The sequence below is a fragment of the Zingiber officinale genome, chromosome 4A (genome assembly GCF_018446385.1).
Source record: "Zingiber officinale cultivar Zhangliang chromosome 4A, Zo_v1.1, whole genome shotgun sequence".
NCBI classification, from domain to species: Eukaryota; Viridiplantae; Streptophyta; class Magnoliopsida; order Zingiberales; family Zingiberaceae; genus Zingiber; species Zingiber officinale.
Window position 1 is genome coordinate 108,043,663 of NC_055992.1, and position 20,644 is coordinate 108,064,306.

The window sequence follows — 20,644 nt, forward strand, 5'->3', positions numbered from 1 at the left end:
GGGAGTCCTAGCAGGTCAAGGGAGTGACTAGATGCTAGGCATGACATACCAACAGGTCAAGGTTGACCGGATGTTGGTTTGGGAGGTTTAGGACTTGGTTTTGGACAAAAACCAAGTGCTGGATCGATCAGTGGATCGATCCAGGCTCTGGATCGATCAGTGGATCGATCCAGACCTGTCCCAGTGAACAGAGAGCCTCTGGATCGATCCGTGGATCGATCCAGAGGTCCCAATCGATCAGTGGATCGATTGGGACGCGGCTGCTTCGCGCGATAAGCGCTGGATCGATCCGTGGATCGATCCAGGCGCAGAGGCGCTCTGGATCGATCCGTGGATCGATCCAAAGCCTCCCCGATCGATTGGGAACATTCGAATCGATCGGGATCCGACCGTTGGCGTCGTTTATAGCTGCAGGCGTTCGATGGCTGCGGCATCTCTTCTCCGATTCACTCCAGAGCTCTCGCCAACTCCTCCACAAAGCTCAGATCGCCAGTTCTTGAAGGATCTTGGAAGCTCTCCAAGTCAAGAGGCGGATCAAAGCCAAGAAGAGAAGCTAGGGTTAGGGTTTTGTACTCATTGTAAGCTTGTAAGCTTGTATTTCTTGTATCCTTTCCCTCTCTTCTTGTATTGAGTCTTGTAGGGCTTCTCCGCCTTTGGTAGTTACCATAAAGGAGAGTTTTATTTAGTGGAGGGTGTGTGTGTTGGTGTGGATCCTTGAATTAGTCACCTCTTGTGAGGTGGATACCAAGTAAAACCAACCGTGTTAGCGTTGTGTGTTTGTTTCTGTATTTTCCGCTGCACATCTTTGAAGAAACAAGCAACGCCGAGCAACGAGCGAACGCGACGAGCTATTCACCCCCCCCCCCCCCCCCTCTAGCTACTTTTGGTCCTAACACAGTGATGACGAGAAGAGGACGGTTGTGGCATGCCGAGAGGGAGAGAGGGGGACTGCTCGGGGGCGGCTCCAGCGGGAGGAGAGGAGGAGGCGAGAATGTTGCCGATGAGAGGAAGGAGAGAGAGAGAGGGGTGGCTCCGCTGCTGCTCCTGCTCCGGTGAGTCAATCCCGTGGGTTGAGGCGCGAGGGGGAGGGGGAGAGACTTGAGAGCGAGAGAGAAGGCGAGGGAGCAGTGCTCGGCGGTGGCATCGCGAGGAGGAAGAAGAGGAGGTGCGGCCGGCGGCGAGGGAGAGTAGAGGAGGAGAAGAGGAATGGCGGCCGACTCCGACGAGGAGTTGAGCACCAGGGAGAGAAGTTGGCTCCTCTATTTTCTGGCGACTAGAAGCTTCTGCCGGCGAGAGGAGAAGAAGAGAGAAGGAGAGGTGGCGGTCGGTGGCCGACGTCGGCACCGGCGAGGAGATGGGAGGGAGGAAGAAGTTGCTGGTGGCGGCGTCAATTACACGAAGAAGCTCCCCCCTCTTCGCATGCTATAGTGCCACACATAAAACCCCAAAACTCCACACATGTCCAAAGACAAAATTGCTCCTCCTCCCCATCATAATTACTTTCCTGCCATTAAGCCATAACTGTATCACAGACGATCCTCCCTTTATATATATTAGTAGGGATAAATGGTCCCTATTTATTTTACAAATAGAGATCATCCATCTCTATCAATGCATGTAAAGAGAACATCTCTAGATCGTAAAGTGATCTAGAAGATCTCCTCTCCTTCATGTGATAATAATGATAGTGTCTCCCTTTAGTCTCCCTCTCCTTACTATCCCGGTGAGTCATCCCCCCGGAATCTAGGCGCAGGATCAATAATATAATTTAGTACGAAGAAACAAGCCCGGCACCTCTAAAGGCATATGCTTAGGAGATGAGTGTCTTGCCCTCATGGGCTGGATCAGCTGGTTAGGTGCCTGCAGCTTGCCAATGAAGTCGTGGGGTCAAAGGTCGTCAGTTGCACTCGGAGATAAAACCCTGGTCTGTTGCGCCAAAAATTCCTTCGACCCCCAGTCACCTATCCTGCCCAGCATTAACCGTGATTTACTTCCTCTGAAATCTTATGAGACCGGGACCGAGGCCGGGGGCACTAGGGTGACAGTTCAACTTTTTTGCCCATATGCTTAGGAGCAGATGAGATCCTCTGTCCCCAAAATACTGTGTCCCCATGTCCCAGATCCGATCGGACGGCTATGATATTTTCATGATATACACTGCATTCTTGAGATATGATTTAGACCGTCTGATCAGTTCTGGGACATGGGGACACAGTATTTTAGGGACAGAGGATCTCATCTCGCTTAGGAGATGAGGCGTCAGATCTACGAAAGGTAATATTAACTTGGTGGAGAATCTACTTGGTATATGTTTCATCACCATCCCCAGTATCCTGCGAGACACGCAACAGGAACGTACGAGGTCTGCCCACTGCATCCTTTTCTCGTGAAGGGTTGGAAATGCTGCTCTCTGTTGGATGCGAAACTCGGGACCTTGGGCACTGGATCAACCTGCTCGCGCGATCCGTGGCCACTAACGCTGGGCCGTTCCGTCGCCCTCCTCCTTCCGCCCTCCACCCGTTCGACGAAAAATCTCGACTATAAAGGTCATTCGGCAATCGGCCGCCCGCTTTAGGCGGCGCAGAGAAGATGCTGAAAGCTTTGGCTCCCGCGCATGCCTTCCCCCAGCTGCAGACGCCGTGCCCTAGCCTCATCGTCCGCTCGTCCTCCGCCTCCCGCCGCTCTCCCGGCCGACGCAAGGCTGTTTCCCCGTCCTTCCGCCTCCCCGACGCTGACGCCGATCGCTGCTCCCTATGGAGCCACTACCGCGACTCGGTCTCCTCCTCGGGGCCGCGACCCGACGACGAGCGCGCTTCCCCCGCGGATCCGGCGGTTCACGAGGAGTTGGATTTGTTCCTCGAGTTGGTCCCGCCTCGGATGAGGAGAGATCTCGTGCGGCACCAAGAGATTCGGAAGCTCATTGAGGTGGTGATGGATTTGGGCAGGAAGCCCATCGCGCGGTTCCCGTCCGGGGATTGGATCATGTCCGAACAGTTTGTTGCCGTCGAAGACCTTCACCAAGCAATTTCTAAGGTAGTTCCGTTCCCAAAACAAGATTTTTATATATATATATAACTCTGATCCCGCGATCTTCTTTGACTGAACCGAGGATTTAGTTAACAGGTTGGTGACTTTTCGGATGACAATCGATCGGGGATTGATCGTTCCTTGCACCGAATTAGCGCCATTAGGAATCGGAAGATGCAAATCATTGGTCTCACCTGTAGAGTTGGTCGGGCTGTAGCGGGCAGTGCAGAGATGATTCGTGATTTAGTGGAAGGTGGAGGTTCTATCTTAGTAATTGGGCCTCCTGGAGTTGGGAAGACGACTTTGATCAGGTACCATCGTGCATTCATCGAACATTGGAGGAGCTATTAATTCTCTTTATACTGTAGTCGGTTGATTGGTACATGCGATAATATTAATTTTACTTTTTCAAAAGTTGACTACTTAATTCATTTACTGATCTTCTAAAGTTTGAACTCTGAAAGGCACGCTTGATAGTCCACAGGATATATTCTTTTCACATTCTCTAGAATATCAGTTTTTCTGGAGAAACCTTAAATAACAAAGGGTCCATGTGCAGGCCTTAATAGTTGAGATATTATAACTCGATTGTTGTTAATTGTTTGTCACTATAAGTGTACCATGGTATCGATGTTGCTTGGAGTGTGCAGAGGCGTAATATGCTTAGTATTCAGTTGTATTGTTTTTATTCTTTTTTCAACGAGATCATATATGTTTGAGAGGTTTATGTTGTCTTTGTTGCATCCAAACGTGTATGCGGTGATCTTGTGGCTTTGGCAATTCAAACCTTTTTTTAAAACTGAAATCATGATTCACCAGTTCATCCACATTGTATATGATTATTGCTGACTTGAAAAGCCAAAGTGTGCTTAAACATTGAAAATGAATTTTTGCATAGTTATATTTCTCTGATGAAGTGAAAGAGCTACAAAAATTCTACTTTTGTTGTTTTTATCCTCACTGTTTAAATGCAGGGAGATAGCTAGAGTATTAGCAGACGAAAAGATGAAACGGGTAGTCATAGTAGACACATCCAATGAAATCGGTGGTGATGGAGATATACCTCACTCGGGAATTGGCCGTGCTAGGAGAATGCAAGTTCCAAATGTTAGTATGCAGCACAATGTAAGTGAACTGTATGCTATTTTCCCTCATGGAATTCACATTAAATCCAGCTCGTGAGCTAGATAGATGGTTTGTGAAAATAATATTTCTGTGTATGTCTCTTTGTGCCACGATCATTAGGTCATGATTGAAGCAGTTGAGAATCACATGCCAGAAGTAATCATAATTGATGAAATTGGAACCGAACTTGAAGCTATGGCAGCAAGTACTATAGCTCAAAGAGGTGTTCAGCTTGTTGGAACAGCTCATGGGGTAACAATTGAGAGCATAATAAAAAATCCATGCCTACAGGCACTTGTTGGTGGGATAGAGGTAGTGCTTTATTTCTCTACTTTGTCTATCTGCATATTGTTCGCCTATGTGACATTTTGGTTGGCAATTATCTCAGATACTTTTTGCTTGAGTTCGACTAACTCTGAATTTATGTATCTGATGAACTGAAAACTAAAATGTTTTGTGGATTCTGCTTGAATTTGCTTAGAAACCAATGTAAAAGTCCCTTGGAAGTAAAATGTAGTATTTGAAAATCAAAAAATGACAGTCAATATATTGAAATTAATGTGCATGCCTCCTCACTGTTTGAGCATAGAGTTTATTTTTAGATACCTAAAACTGAAAGAATTCAGTAGCTTCGAAAAGGAGAATTTACATCCATGTTATTACATACTCTGAAAGCTTAATCCCCTTTATGAATGTCAATCATTCATCCTATGTTTTAACAAGGCATTCTAGAACTAGAGGAGGATATAATATGTAGTATCACGAATACTGATACAACTGATTATTTTTACAAGGATCTCAGGCTCTGGTAATCTTGCTAAATGCATATCATATGCACAAGCTAATGCACAGTTTTCCTTCACTGATCCTGAACTCGAGAAGTATAGATTTTAGTCACTGAAATATCCTCTTCCACCAAGAAAAAATATCACGTAATCTATTTGTTCATATATCAGTTACTTTGAACTTATTTCAATGTAGAGTGTTACACTTGGTGACGAGGAAGCTAGGAAAAGGAAAGTTCAAAAGACAATCCTTGAAAGAAAAGGACCGTCTACATTTACCTGTGCTGTTGAGATGATATCCAAAACTGAGTACCAAGTTCATCACAAATTGGAAGCTACTGTAGATGCTATTTTAGCAGGTACGGTTGTTTCTTCTCCTGATTTGTCAGCCTGTTTCTCAAATTCCTGTTTTGAGAAATAATTCATTGTCATTCTTTTGTGAATACAGGGAAATCTCCCCTCTTTGAAACACGCAAGATGGATCCCAATGGTGATTTAAGTAACTCTTCTCCTGTACCACAGGAGTTTCATGAAGAGGAACAATTTATTAGTTCTAAAAAGGATGTTTCAATTGGCATGCCTTTACTTGATGATGCAAATGCTAATGCTGGATATAACAAGAAAGCTAGAAGTAATTCATACACACCAAGGAGATTGCCAATTCATGTATATACTTATAAGGTAATCATCAAACTGCGTTCATTAGCATTCAATTTCTGGAATTTTGTTCCTTGCATGCCTCTTTTGCCTTCTGATATCACAGGTCACATAAGAAGGTATGACATTATAGTGACTTTGTTGAGCCTCAAAAATCAAAATCCTTAATTAGATGCTCTATATAAAAAGCTCAGTGTCATACCCCTTGTCTATATTTCTCTTTTTGCGTTCCATTTTAGTTTTTAGCATGTTCTTCTTTGGGGTTTGCTGAAAGAGTACAAGCACATTATCATTAAATAATTTACTTTTATTGGACCAATTGATGTGATATTGATTCATTCTTAGATTTTGGAAGCTGATCTGCTGCAAGTTGCAACTGTAATGGGCTATGAGGATGATATATGTGCAACTGATGACATTGGAACAGCAAATGCAATTCTAGCATCGAGTTTCGAAATGAAGCAAAATCCTTGGATTCGCAGCGTTGCAAAATTCCACAAGCTTCCCATATTCGTGATCAAAGTAAAGAATCTTGGCATTTTGATTCTTTGGTTGCACTGCTAGTGCCCTTATAGTTCTTCGTTCTTAACCGCAGGAGAGTACGATGGCACAAATGGTAAAGGCAGTTAAGATGATTCTTGGGATTAATAATTTTGGCTCTAGACCAAATGAAACATCAACATTCACGGACGACATAGAAGTGGAAGATGACGCGCCTAAGCGAAAACCTACCTTGGAAGAAATTGATGCTCTGGAGGTATGTGCGTTGTTGCGACCAATTTACACTAACACGCATTGTGATGGTTGATACATATGGGGATGCTCGTATTGTTCAAACATTTCTTCCAATATCATTGCACTTACCTACTTAAACCTCAGTAGCTTTCTTCCAATTATGTACATTGTAGGAGGTTCGTATGGCTATCGAGTACATTGTAATCCCTGGTGGAGAACCCGTAGAGCTCCTCCCCCAATGCTCTAAGATAATTGCTCGCCAACTCGAGCTCGTGGCAAGCTACCAATTAACCGCAAAGAGGTCAGGAACAGAACTGAACTCAAGGCTGCAGATTCTTCCTGTGAAGATCGATAAGAAAAGCTCATCTGCCAAGAGCCATGGACAACATTCAAGTGAGCAACTGCAAGAAGTGAATCTTAATTCACTACCCGGATGGAATGTGGGTTCTAGTGTTATTCGTCTTCCCCTTCTGCCTGATAATTAAAAAAATTCTAAAATGGTGAAACTTGTGTTGTTAGTTCTACCCCGTCTTGTACAGTTTATGTATATATCAAACTGTGATGCTTGTTCTTCACAGCAATGTAAATTTATATCATTCTTTTAATGGAAAATTGCTCGCATGTTATCCATTTACGTCTCACTTGAAATGTGAATTCAAGGAATATCTGGGGTCATTTAGATGTTTGTGTGCATTTATTTTGGATCAGCATCATGAATAATATCTCTCCATAAAGCTTTGTGCAAGATTATATCAGTGCTAATAGGTGTGTTAACATTGCAAAACCACAAGATATTTCATTAATGTTTTCAGTAGAAGAAAACAGGTGAAAACTAGAACACTTTCAAAACTTCATAATTGCAAGTACTTCACAGCAAACAGGTAAAACCGCAAATCATGACAACTATGTGAGTTTTATTGAAGAAACGAGTTTTTGAATGTTCTCGCAGCATTATACAAATAACCACAAACATTACATATCTCTTGAACTTTTGAAGCTCTTACATCCCAGCGTGACAAGCAGACAGATCACAAAGGAGATGTCATCATAGATCACAAAAGTTTTGATCCAATAAGGAGTCACCATGGCACTTGGGCTAGCGATCTTGAAATGATGCATTCATGAGGTTAAGTGCTGAATCCATAAACTGGAGAAGGCAAGTAATCAGGACATTCAAATAACCAAACTAATTATAAAGAGTCAACTTGAACTCAAATAAACATAATATGTACATGAAATGATGTCATGATGATATGCTGAATAATACAGTTTTAAATTTTGATGTCTTGAGCAAGAATTGGCCGCTGAGAGCAAGGCAATCAGTTAGCCTACCTTTTTTTACTTTGTCTGATATTTTTTTATGTAAATGTATATTACAAATGGACTAAATTTTCTTATTGGTAATAAGATTCATTGGAGTCAACTTCTTTTCCTTGACTGAAGATTTCCAGGTTGAAATCAGCAGTTGTGTGGATTTAAAAATGGTGCCAGAGTCTAATATTTTAATCCCACCATGATAGTCTGAAGTGCTGATTGTAGCCAACTAATGATAGTTACTTAAATCATATAAGCACAAAAATGTGTGACATGAAGAGCTGTAAATAGTTCAGCACATTTTTCCAATGTTTCAAACCATTAAGTTTCCAAGCGAAAAGGAAAAGGATCATATTGATATGAAAAGATTGTAGGTAGGATTGTAACTCCCAGGATCATATGGGAAACCTCATAAAGAAAAATAGCTTCCCCAACAATTCAGGATAGGACTTTGCAAGTATATTTTAACTGTTTCTCACTGAGAAATGTAAGGCAAAAAACTGTGTTATTGTTTCACAATCTTGTAGTCCAAATTTGTATGAATATCATATGATGTAACCCGTTAGTGTATTGAATAGTTTATTCAATATTGCCCAATAGAGGCCATCATATTCATATTCTGGTACTATTTTTTTGGTCTTCTATTCTCTATAATTCACAATTCATGTTGCCTTGTGAATCTTATTTTGTGCAGTATTGTTGTACCCAGCGTCACTTGTATTTGTAAGATAATTAAAACATCTTAAATCAGCATAAAGAAAAGGATGCCCAATTTGTTCACCTTTCCAAGAGCTTGAAGTTCCCTTCCAACAGGTTCCACAAATTTAAAGTCAATATCTATAGGCCAGACCTGCATACAGTGAAAAAGTCAATATTAAAACTGCAAGAAAATTTTTAAGCTACAATCTTGAAAAGTTTAAATCACTAATCGAGGATTGTTCAATCAATCGGCCTAAACATTCAAAACATCAAATAGCTCCATATTTCAGCTTTCATTGTGAATGACTTTACAACCCTGACATTGTATGAATCAAAATAAAAGGAATCATCAGAAGAGCCTGAAACCATTGCAGGATATTTACCTAGTATGAATATAGTATAGCTACTAGAAGGAAAAAAAAAGTCAAAGGATCAAGGAATATAGTCAAGTTACTTATCCCTCAACATAAGAATTGTGATAATGATGTTGCTTGAATGAATTCCAAAGATGTACTAGACAACAAGAAAAGGCTATTCCCATTTTGATGAAGCTAAGCTTGGAATCTCCACAAAGCTCTTCAGACAGCAAACATTCAAAGATTTCCTATCAATATCCTTGATAGTTGGCTTACCTATGTATCACAAATGACTACAATAGCAAACTGACCATGATCCTGGACAAAGAAATATCTAAATCTGATTCAAAACTAAGAATAGCACTTCCACTTTTTTTTTTTTTCTTTTAATTAGAAAACCTGCAGTAGATGGAATTATCAACGAACAAAATCACTGAAGATTTATATAACTCATCCTAGTTCCAAGATTGCAGTCATGGCTTCATTAAAAACTAAGTTTTTTCTTTATGAACTATATATAAAAAAGCATACGTGTAGTAATGACAAATTAAACAAGGCAAAGAATACAACTTTCACAAGTGACGAATTTACAAATTGTAGTGAAAGAAGCAAACTTAATTCGAGAGTGAATATCTCAGTTAGTACGTATGAAGAATGAACTCTTCCAATACGAAACAACTGGAACACCGAAATTGACTCAACTATGATAAACTATTCCAGTTGCTCGTGCATCAGGAATGATTCAGTCAGCCTTATCCATACGACACAACAAAAAGAAACAAGATCAACTAAGCAAAACCTTCAATCCAAGTAATTTCACCGGAGTAGCGAGCCCCGGGACGATGCAGTCCGACCCCGCAGCTTCCAGCCTGGCCTCCGTGGCGAACCCGCCGCCTATGGGATCCGGATGCTACATAAAAGGAGCAACTTTAAGGAGCCGAAGAGAGGAAATAAAAACGGGGGGGAAGCAAACCAATTAGGGCAAGACGGAGGGCGGCGAGGAGTACCTTCATGACGGCGAGGGCGTAGTTAGAATTGGAATTGGGTTGGACGCGGAGGACGGGATTGAGGTGGATTTTAGGGATGGGCTTTCTTCCGGTGGGGGAGGCCCTCCAGGGAACGTCCTCGGCGAGCAGCGTCTTCTTAGTGGCGACGGCGGTGACGGACGCCATGAGTGACAAGGAGATGAGGAAGGTGGTGGCGAAGGAGGAGGAGGAGCGGTGGATTATGTAAGACGAGATGCGGTCGGAGTCTGGATTAGGAGGAAAGGGAAGAGGAGGTCGTTGAGGAATATGCTGCCCTTTGATGCAGCCACGGGACGTCCAAATTTCATATATAAAAATCTGTCTTCGACCCAGTAAAAAATATTTAAATTTTAAAATGACCATCCAAATTTTATTAAGATATAAAATTATTATCTTTTCTTAACTATCTACTCCTTTATATGCCATTCAGGTCTAGGATGCGAATGCGGCGGCCCACGGATTCTCTAGGGCCTGGATCTCTTTCCTCATCCTGTCGGAACCTACCGCTCACGTGGCAAAAGCATCATGATTATGATATATACACATCTTTATATTTTCCTTCATTTTTTTTAGCTCAGAGAAATAAATTTGAAATTTTGAATGTGGCAATTTATCAAAGGTACACGTAGAATATAAAAATTATTAAAAGGTGTATCGAAATTGTATATTTATTAAAGAGTATAATACTCTTGCCAAATTTTTTTCAGTCATAATTTTCTCGATATTCGAATCATATTTTAAATCAAAATGATTTAAAAATAATAATGATGGTGACAGAGTGATTATTTTTCTCACTTCCTCTTTCAGTTCGTGCATGTTTCGTCACTCTTCATAATTTTCTGATTAGAACTTTATTTTAATGGCGAAATCATCATCCCACTCGAATCATAACTAAGTGTCTTCATGTATCCCTCAGGCGACATCAAATATTTCCACCTATAAATCCACAGTGATCGCGACTTTACAGTAAAGGGGTTTTAGGGATTCCGAAAATAATCTCGTTTCATAATAGTGCAAAGAAGTGGATCGGGTGTATCATCCTCTACACTTCAATTATCTGCAAAAGTATCACCTTAAAAACTCTCTGATTTTGAAAAGCTCAACAAGTTTGATTAAAATTTTTTAAATTATAGAGTTTAGTTGATGGTAGGCAGAAATTGTATTGGAACAGTGTCTTAGGTCACTTTAAAAGTTTTTTTAAGCATCCATAAAGAAAGGAAGTCATCATGGATTTATTATTTTACATGATTTACACATAGCGATCATCAAATAGTTACCTTTAATATTTTTTTAGACATACAAGATATGCAGCATATCCATGGTATATTGGCCAATATATTTAAAAATTGGGAGTCAACTTCTCAAATCTTTAGATTCTTAGATACAAATTATAATTGTCAATTTTAATCATGAAGTAGTCAGACCCAACGTGGGTCTGATACGATCTCATAACAAGCCAAACGTGGGCTTAATATGTAATCATATCAGACCCACCGTGGGCCTAATACTTATTTATTTGTTCATAGAAATCAACTAATCATTTAAGTTGTTCAAGTGTTCCGGTTGCCTTCACAAGAAGAGGCGTTTCTTTGTTGCTTGGTATTGCAGACCGAAGTATTTCGGTTCTGATCAATTCAACTAAAGCATCGGATGACCTCTTTCTAACTTATTTCTCAAATAAAAAAGAAGCTACCAGATTAAGAATTAAGGAGTTGCTTAAATTTTATGTCAATCACGTTGAAGAAGATGATGATATTTTATTATTTTTGTAAATTTTACATTTTGTATATATTTATTTGTGTCTTATTTTCTTCTAGTATATATCAGGTCCCTTTATATTTTATAGATATAGTAGATGATTTTCATAATCTTGTTAGATTCAACTGGCTTAAAGTCATCCATGAATTTATGACTCCACAATTACCTAAGATTGGGGACATATTTTCATCAACTCAAATAATACATTCTAACATCAACCTCCCTTACCTAAAGGGTTTTGCTGGTCTTTTGACAATGAGTTTATATTTGATGTTAAATTTAATAATATTTCGTGGACATGTATGAATAATTAACACTTGTGATAATGAATTAGGTTTTTGGAGCAAGTCTCATTCCAAAAACTATACAAAATTAAAGGAGCAAGAATAAATAAGTAGAAGAATATTTCTTTACATATTAGTAAGGTGAGAGATTTGTTCGATAGAGTCTCATCTAAAGAGGTAAATTTTAACTGTCACTTAAGTTGGGTTAATATCCCTTTTTTAACACGTGTTTTAATAATTTGACAAGTTATGATTGACCTAATCCCTACCCAATATGAGAAATCATTGGTTGAGAATCTTGTTGGCGTTGATGACATTCCACGTCCAATGGAGACATCATTATTTGAAGGTAATGAAGAAGGAAGTCAAAGTAATAAGAATGTGGTAACTACATTATTCAAGCAACCCGAATTAAGGAGCTAACAAACATGCATTTGAATGATAGGGTGAAAGAATTACTTAAAATAATAGAAAATAAAGGCATGCAATTTCAATCAAATGATCCTGTAGATAATCCTCAATGTGAACCAGTAGCTTTTGGAACAAGAAGTAGGAGAGGACGTGATAGAAGTCACTATGATTACAAGGATACTCAAATTGATAGTCCATTGTGGCTCTAGATTTTACTTAAGAGGCAGCGGAGATATACAAATATGCGAGCCTATGGAGAACGTTTCAATAGAGACAGAGGGTAAAAAATTTGTAAAAGAATATGATGTTATGGAGAAAGGGAAAGAAAAAATTGATGTGGATGATATGAAAGAAGAAAGAGACATCGTCACATTAATGGAAGGCAATTATGAAGAAGAGGTAGAGAATGATGCAGCAGGATTGTCAAACTTAACAAAATAAGGAAACAAGTCATTACTGTAAATATGTATTTACATATAAAAAAATATTTTGCTTGATTTAATTTAGTATTTAAATTTTTTTATGTTTATGGGCATAGTTTGTGAAGAAGCAATTTAAGACTTCGAATAAGAAAAAATAAGATGAAGATATGACCTACTTATTAAAAGAGTTGGAGAACCTAAAGTATGCAAAACACATAGTTGATTTAATTAAGTGACAAGTCAAGACAATTATATGCTTCTCTAATTTAGATAATTATATGGTTCCCTAATTTAATTTTATGATTTATAATCATTGATTTACTTTATAGGTTTACAAATGAATTAATTTGGGAGGAACCACCTTTTGATTTAATGCGTATTCCTTCTTATCTGGTGTGAATGGAGAGATGTTGACAAAAAGGGAGGTAATTGACATGTATTGTAAAATTATATTTAAGGGATAATCCTCGTCTGGTAGGACATATAACAAGTCTATATATTATTTAACCTTCTTCACAATAAGGAATCTATTTGAGAATATATAATATTTGAATACATTTTATTATTTGGTTAAGTATGTATGGTTTTGCATATTTGTAGTCATCAATAAAATCCAAGGAAGTTTGGCTTTCAACAAGTGATAAATATAGATATAGAAGATGAAGAGTTTAGGTATATTTTTATACCTTTGTGCAATGATAATGCACACTTCCACTTGTTGATGGTGGAAACCAAATCAATGACGTTTAATGATTACAATTCTCTAGCAAGTGGAAGTAAATTCAAATATGAATTTGAAGTAATGGTGAGTATCTAATATTTATATATATGTTTGTAATGTAGTATAAATGCTAGTTGATATAAAATTTTAATTTCCTGTTCAATCTTACAGGTATCAAATTTAAAACTATATAGTCGTGAGCACCTTGTTGCTGCTGATCCAAATTTTGAAATGCATCATCCCTTCAATCAATGGGTGTCTTGCACAATAGAATGTCCACAACAAGAATCTAGGTAAGTCGAGCAAAGAGTGTGAATAGAAAATATTGATATAAAATATTGAATATTAAATTAGTGATGTTATTTACAACATTGACTGTGACTTTTTTGTGATGTAATACATTCGATGTCTTCTATACAATCTGAAGATGGACTTCAAATAAGGAGATATAAAAAAAATTAGAATTGATGTAATTGTATCAATTTTAAGGGATAAGTTCTATAAAACATCGCATTAAATATCCATAGTGTTGTAAGCAAAAAAGTTAGTAGGGAATGTACAAGTATAATTACGTAGTGTTGTTAGTTTTATATCTTTGTATGTAGTATTTGTTGTTTAATATAGTGGTATATATGATATGAGAAGTGTATAGTAAATTGTTATAGGAATAACAATACTATTGCATAGTGAACTAAAAATTACAATATCCAAATTGTCATGCTGGTGTTGATCAGTGAAAAGAGGCATAACTTATGTAACTTATACTTCATACCATATCTCTTTTCTGAAAACTAAAACTTGGTAACGGTTGAGATTTTTCAGAAATCCAAATAGGTTAGGTCCAACACTGGATTTCAAGTCTACAAGGTCTGCTTGGAAATATGAATTAGGCATATAATTTGGGATCTCTAAAGTAATTACTAAGTTATGAGTCAAACAAATGGTTGTTATCCTCGTAACTCTAAGGTTCACATGTTCCGTGCCAACTGGTACAGAGCAAGAACTTCATTGTAGTGGTTATAACTAAGCTTTGACATTATATATAGCTTCTCCTCTATCAAACCTTCATATGGAACGTGAATTTAAAGAAATCCAAGTACCGTAGGGTCATTAATGGGTTTTAGTCAAAATCCACTAATGAACCTAGACACCTCTGATTGCACACATTTCAAGTCTTGTGAGTTTCTAGTATTGCAAGGACTCCAACAATGTTATCCATTACTGATTTAAAGCCCTCTAGAGGTGATCGAACGTTACGAAAAATTTCAGCCTCATTGTGGGCCTGATATAGAATACTATCGGTTCTAATGTGGGCCTGATATGGTATAATATCATGCCCAACGTGGGTCTGATATAGTATCATATAAGACCCAACATTAGCTTGATAGGTTGGGACTTTGACCGCTTTGTTCAACTGATCACTACCAAGTTTTTTATTTCAATTTCAAAAAGTTGAGACCATCTCTCTCTTCTATAAACTAAAAACTTGCTACGGATTGTGAATTAGTATAGAAAGTCCAATAGGCTAGGTCCACATTGGGTTTTAAGTCTACAGCATCGGATAGGAAATTTCTAATAGTATTGTAGCATAACTTTAATCTCTAACTAAGTTTTGACTTAAAAATAAATTGGTGGTTGTTGTTTTTGTAACTTAAATATTGTTCATTAAAATTCATAAGGTTCACATGTTTCGTGCCAACAGACATACAGCAAGAACTTTATTTGTAGTGGTTATAACTAAGTTTTTACACCATATATAGCTTCTCCTCTCTCAAACCTTCATAGGGAACGTGAATTTAAAGAAACTCAAGTACCGTAAGGCCATCAGTGGATTTTGATCAAAATCTCTTTATAGACCTAGACATATTTGATTGCACCTATTTCAAGTCTTGTGAGTTTCTAGTATTGTAAGGACTCCAACGGTGCTATCCATTACTGATTTAAAGCTCTCTAGAGGTGATCAAACGTTGTGAAAAACTTCAACCTCACTGTGGGCCTGATATGGAATACTATCAGGCTTATGTTAGGGTGTATACTAAAAGCCTAGCTTTTGGTATAAACATTTATCTAGTAATAAGAATCACATTGGTCAAATGTCTACATTTATGATAAATGTAGTTGTTCAATTAATTTATATTGTAGATAACATGGTGTGTGGTGTCACACACAGAGGATCATGTTATCAGTACCTTATAAATTATAAACAGTAGCTCACGACCAAAATGGAAAGGAACAAACCATTAGAAGGTCGTAGTGTAATTAGGTATCAGTTTATCTTGACTGTATAATTACACTAGTACACTTAGAGTGTATTGAGTAGGACCATTTGAGGTCGTTTCTTTTATACTGATTTTATAAAGAAACAAAGACCTCGGTTATTATGGAAGTGTGTGCTCTTAATCCTAATATAATAACAAGCACATATATTTGATATTTATTTCTTTAATTTATCAATGGGTGAGATTTAGTTCGATGAATCAATAAGCCCGATAAGTTGGGAAATGGTATCACTTATAGTGTGTGTTGTTGATTATAGAAGGAAGCGTGTCCTAGAGATACTAGGTTGATAATGTCCTCAAGAGGAGCTCATAAGGATTGTCATGTTAAACCCTGCAGGTGGACCTAGTCCGACATGATGATAAGGTTGAGTGGTACTACTCTTGGACTAAGATATTAATTAAATGAGTTGTCAGTAACTCACTTAATTAGTGGACATTCGATATCTTAAACACAGGGAGACTAACACACTCATGATAAGAAGGAGCCCAAAATGTAATTTGGGATTGGTGCGGTAGTTCAATAATAGTTCTCTAGTGGAATGAATTATTATTGATAAAATTAAGTTGTGTGTTCGGGGCGAGCACGGGATGCTTAATTTTATCGGGAGACCAAAACCAATTCCTCCTCTCGGTCCCTATCGTAGCCTCTTGTATATAGAGATTTATACCCACCACATACCCACCTTCTTACCCAACCAATAGGGGCCGGCCAAGCTAAGCTTGAAGCTCAAGCTTAGGGCCGGCCAAGCCTAAAGGTTGGCCTTAAGGTGGCCGGCCACATCATATTAAAAAGGATTTTTTATTAAAATTATTTCTTATGTGGATATCATAGTTTTAAAAGAGAGTTTAAAAATTAAATCTTTCCTTTTAAAAGCTTTCTACAAAAGATTAAGAAAAGATTTGAAATCTTTCCTTATTTGTAGATTGAAAGGAGATTTTAATTTTAAGAAAACTTTCCTTTTTAACCATGATAATAATTTAAAAGAGAGTTTAAAAATTAAATATTCTCTTTTATTAGTTTCTACAAAAGATTAAGAAAAGATTTGATATCTTTCCTTATTTGTAGATTGAAAGAGATTTTAATTTTTAGAGATAACTTTCTTTTTATCCACATGTTTAAAAGAAGAATTTTAATTTATAAAATTTCCTTTTTATTAACCACCATGAAGGGAAAATTATTGGGGAAATTTTTTTATAAATTTCTGGAGACAAATTAGGAAGTTTTAATTAATTAAAACTCTCCTTGTTTATAGCTTGATGGTGGCCGGCCATGTAAATTGAGAATAAGAAAATTGTTTTTAATTAAATAAATTTTTCTTTTTCATGGCAAAAGAATTAAGGAAGTTTTTAATTAAATTTCCTTATTTGCCAAGACCAAGGATTATAAAAGAGGGGGTAGAGGTGCCTTCATGGGTGATTAACTCTATTATTCTTCTCCTCTCTTTTCCTCCTTGGTGGCCGGCCCTAGCTTCTTCCTCTTCTCTTCTTCTTATGGCCGGCGGCAACCTCTCTTGGAGCTCTTGATGGTGGCCGGTTCTAGCTAGGAGAAGAAGGAGAGAAAGGTGGTTTTGTTTCTTGCATCCCTTGGAGCTTGGTGGTGGTGGCCGGACCTCTACTTCTCTTGGAGAATTGTGGTGGCCGAAACTTGTAAGGAAGAAGAAGGTGCTTGGTGGTTCTCATCTCGGAAGATCGTTGCCTACACAACGTCCGAGGTTAGAAGAGGAATACGGTAGAAGATCAAGAGGTCTTTTAGAAGGTATAACTAGTAATTTTTCCTTTCCGCATCATGCTAGTTATTTATGAAAATAATACCAAATACAAGAGGCTTATGATTCTAGAATTTCGAATATGTTTTTCGATGTTGTGTTCTTTTGTTTTTTCTTTTCCTTGTGATTTGATTGTTCTTTTCGGTTAACCTAAAGTTATTTTAGGAAATTAAATATTACCTTTCTATAAAAGGTTTTGTCTAGTCGGTGGTGGTTGCTCCCATATCCAAGAAGGCCATGTGCCTCGCCACGTCAGTACTGGGAACCAATTATGGAAATTAATATTTAATGAAATTAATAACTTAAGGTGATTTGGGTCGAACGTGTTAAGTTCCGCAGGAGACCCAAGTCAAAACCTAAAAGAACGAATAGATTAAATTTTGGATCAAACGTGTTAAGTTCCGCAGGCGATCCAAAATTTAATTTAAAAGAACACATGGTAGCTAGGAAAAGGTTCAGACCTTTGTACAAAATTTTTGTACAGTGGAACCTCTAGGTTTTCCGAGTAGCAACCAACAGCTTAACGTAGGCCTGATATGGTATCAAATCATGCCCAACGTTGGCCTGATAGTTATCTAAAACTTGAGACCATCTCTCCCTTCTATAAACTAAAAACTTGCTACAGATTGTGAATTAGTATAGAAATTCTAATAGGCTAGGTCTAACACTGGGTTTTAAGTCTACAACGTGAGATAGGAAATTTCTAATAGTAATATAACATAGCATTAATCTCTAACTAAGTTTTGACTTAAAAATAAATTGATGGTTGTTGTTTTGTAACTTAAATGTTGTTCATTAAAATCCACAGCTTCTCCTCTCTCAAACCTTCCTATGGAATATGAATTTAAAGAAATCTAAATACCCTATAAAAAGGAGTAATGTATAGAATAAAATAAATAATAAAATATTAAATAAATAAATTAAAATTTTTAAAAATTAGAAAAAAAAACAAATACAATATATATATATATATATATATATATATATATATATATATATATATTAATATTAATATTAAAGTTTCTCCTCTCTCGGTTGTTATTCATTGAATACAAATCAGGTGCACTGTTTTGTGACAACTGGCGCAAAGCAAGAACTTCTTTTCTAGTGTTTATAACTAAGTTTTGACATCATATATAGCTTCTCCTCTCTCAAACCTTCATAGGGAACGTGAATTTAAAGAAATCAAAGTATTGTAGGGCCATTAGTGGATTTTGGTTAAAATCCACTTATGGACCTAGACACCTATGATTGCACACATTTTAATTCTTGTGAGTTTCTAAAATTCTAAGGACTCCAACGATGTTATCCATTACTGATTTAAAGCTCTTTAAAGGTGATCGAACATTGCAAAAAATTTCAGCATCGTTGTGGGTCTGATATGGAATACTATCAGACCCAACGTGGGCCTGATATGGTATTATATCAAGTCCAATGTTAGCCTGATAGGCATCTAAAACTTGAGACCATTTCTCCATTCTATAAACTAAAAACTTGCTACGGATTGTGAATTAATATAGAAATTTCAATATGCTAGGTCCAACACTAGTTTCAAGTCTACAACGTGGAATAGGAAATTTCTAATAATATTGTAACATAGCTTTAATTTCTAACTAAGTTTTGACTTAAAAATAAATTGGTGAATGCCATTTTTGTAACTTAAATGTTGTTCATTAAAATCTATAGCTTCTTCTTTCTCAAACCTTCCTATGGAACATGAATTTGAAGAAATCCAAATACCCTAAAAAAAGAGTAATATATAGACTAAAATAAATAGATAAAATATTAAATAAATAAACTAAAATTTTAAAAACTTAGAAAAAAAATTAAATTATATATATATATATATATATATATATATATATATATATATATATATATATATATATTATAAAATACGACACCCAAATAATAATTATTCAATAAGGTTATTTGAGGAATAAATCTTATTGGAATTTTTAAGAATTTTTAAAAATTTTCTAGGAATTTTTCATAACTCGTATGACGTGTTTAAGGGGTATGAATTTATAGGCTTGGAATTCAACCTTAGGTTTAATTATAGATACCTAAGTCTATAAATCATTTTTTTTATTTTTTTTATTTCTTCCTTGCCCTAATCTCGCTGACCCCTCCCCTTTTTCTTTCCTCTTCCTCACCTCTCGCCCGCTGCCGCCTCTCCCTCTCGTGGCGTGGAGCGCTTCCTCTTCCCCGAGATCTTCGCCTCCCCTATTCGGGCGCGACAATTCTTCTTCCTTGTTGACAAAACCCAACGGTCGAGCCCTTCTCCTTGCGTCAATCCCTCTCGCTCGTGAAGTCCATCTCTCTGCGCCTCTCTGCATCATCTCCGTCCGCCACAGCTCGACGTCGCCGACCATGGGAGATCTGGTGTTGCCGAGTCCATCTTGTTAGAGTGTATATTAAAGGTCTAGCTTTTTGTAAACATTTATTTTTGAAATAAAGAATCACATTGGTCAAATATCTACATTTATATACTAAGTGTAGTTGTTCAATTAATTTATATTGTAGATAACATGGTGTGTGGTGCCACACACAGAAGATCATGTTATCAGTTCCTTATAAATTATAAATAGTAGCTCACGACTAAGATGGATAGGAACAAACCATTAGAATAGTCATAGTGTAATTTGATATTAGTTTATCTTGACTATAAAATTACACTAGTACACTCTGAGTGTATTGAGCATGATCATTTAAGGTAGTTTCTTTTTATACTGACTGCATAAAAGAACAAGACCTTTGTTATTATGGAAGTGTGTGCTCTTAATCCTGATATAATAACAAGCACATATATTTAGTATTTATTTCTTTAATTTATCAATGGGTGAAATTTAGTTCGATAAATCAATAGGCCCGATAAGTTGGGAAATAATATTATTTATAGTGTGTGTTGTTGATTATAGAAGGAAACTGTGTCCTACAATTTAGGTTGATGATGTCCCCAAGAGGAGCTCATAAGGATTGTCATATAAACCCTGTAGGTGGACTTAGTCCGACATGACAATGAAGTTGAGTGGTACTACTCTTGGAGCTAAATATTAATTAAGTGAGTTATCAGTAACTCATTTAATTAGTGGGCATTCTATATCTTAAACACAGGGAGACTAACACACTCATAATAAGAAGGAGTCCATATAGTAATATGAGATTGGTACAGTAGTTCAATAATAACTCTTTAGTGGTATGAGTTATTATTGATGAACTCGAGTTGGGTGTTCGGGGCGAATACGGGAAGCTCAAGTTCATCAGGAGACCAAAACCA

General features: G+C 37.2%; 2 protein-coding genes across 3 annotated transcripts; one reads left to right on the forward strand and one right to left on the reverse strand.

The window, feature by feature from the left end:
- Positions 1 to 2,475: 2,475 nt before the first annotated feature.
- On the forward strand, positions 2,476 to 6,963 carry LOC121970499 (protein SEEDLING PLASTID DEVELOPMENT 1-like). 2 transcript variants are annotated; one of them, XM_042521262.1, is made up of 9 exons: positions 2,476 to 3,033; positions 3,124 to 3,338; positions 4,002 to 4,152; positions 4,273 to 4,464; positions 5,134 to 5,296; positions 5,386 to 5,618; positions 5,940 to 6,116; positions 6,190 to 6,351; positions 6,503 to 6,963. In XM_042521262.1, exons 1-9 carry the CDS (start codon positions 2,590 to 2,592, stop codon positions 6,812 to 6,814), a joined length of 2,049 nt encoding a protein of 682 aa, XP_042377196.1. In that variant the 5' UTR covers positions 2,476 to 2,589; the 3' UTR covers positions 6,815 to 6,963. The 2 variants fall into 2 exon arrangements, with proteins under 2 accessions (XP_042377196.1, XP_042377197.1); XM_042521263.1 differs by having other exon boundaries at positions 2,892 to 3,033; positions 3,117 to 3,338.
- A 260-nt stretch (positions 6,964 to 7,223) lies between these two features.
- Positions 7,224 to 10,040, reverse strand: LOC121970500. The gene is made up of 4 exons (XM_042521264.1): positions 9,706 to 10,040; positions 9,498 to 9,608; positions 8,425 to 8,493; positions 7,224 to 7,476 (listed from the first exon to the last, which is right to left on the reverse strand). Exons 1-4 carry the CDS (start codon positions 9,868 to 9,870, stop codon positions 7,426 to 7,428), a joined length of 396 nt encoding a protein of 131 aa, XP_042377198.1. The 5' UTR covers positions 9,871 to 10,040; the 3' UTR covers positions 7,224 to 7,425.
- Positions 10,041 to 20,644: the final 10,604 nt, after the last annotated feature.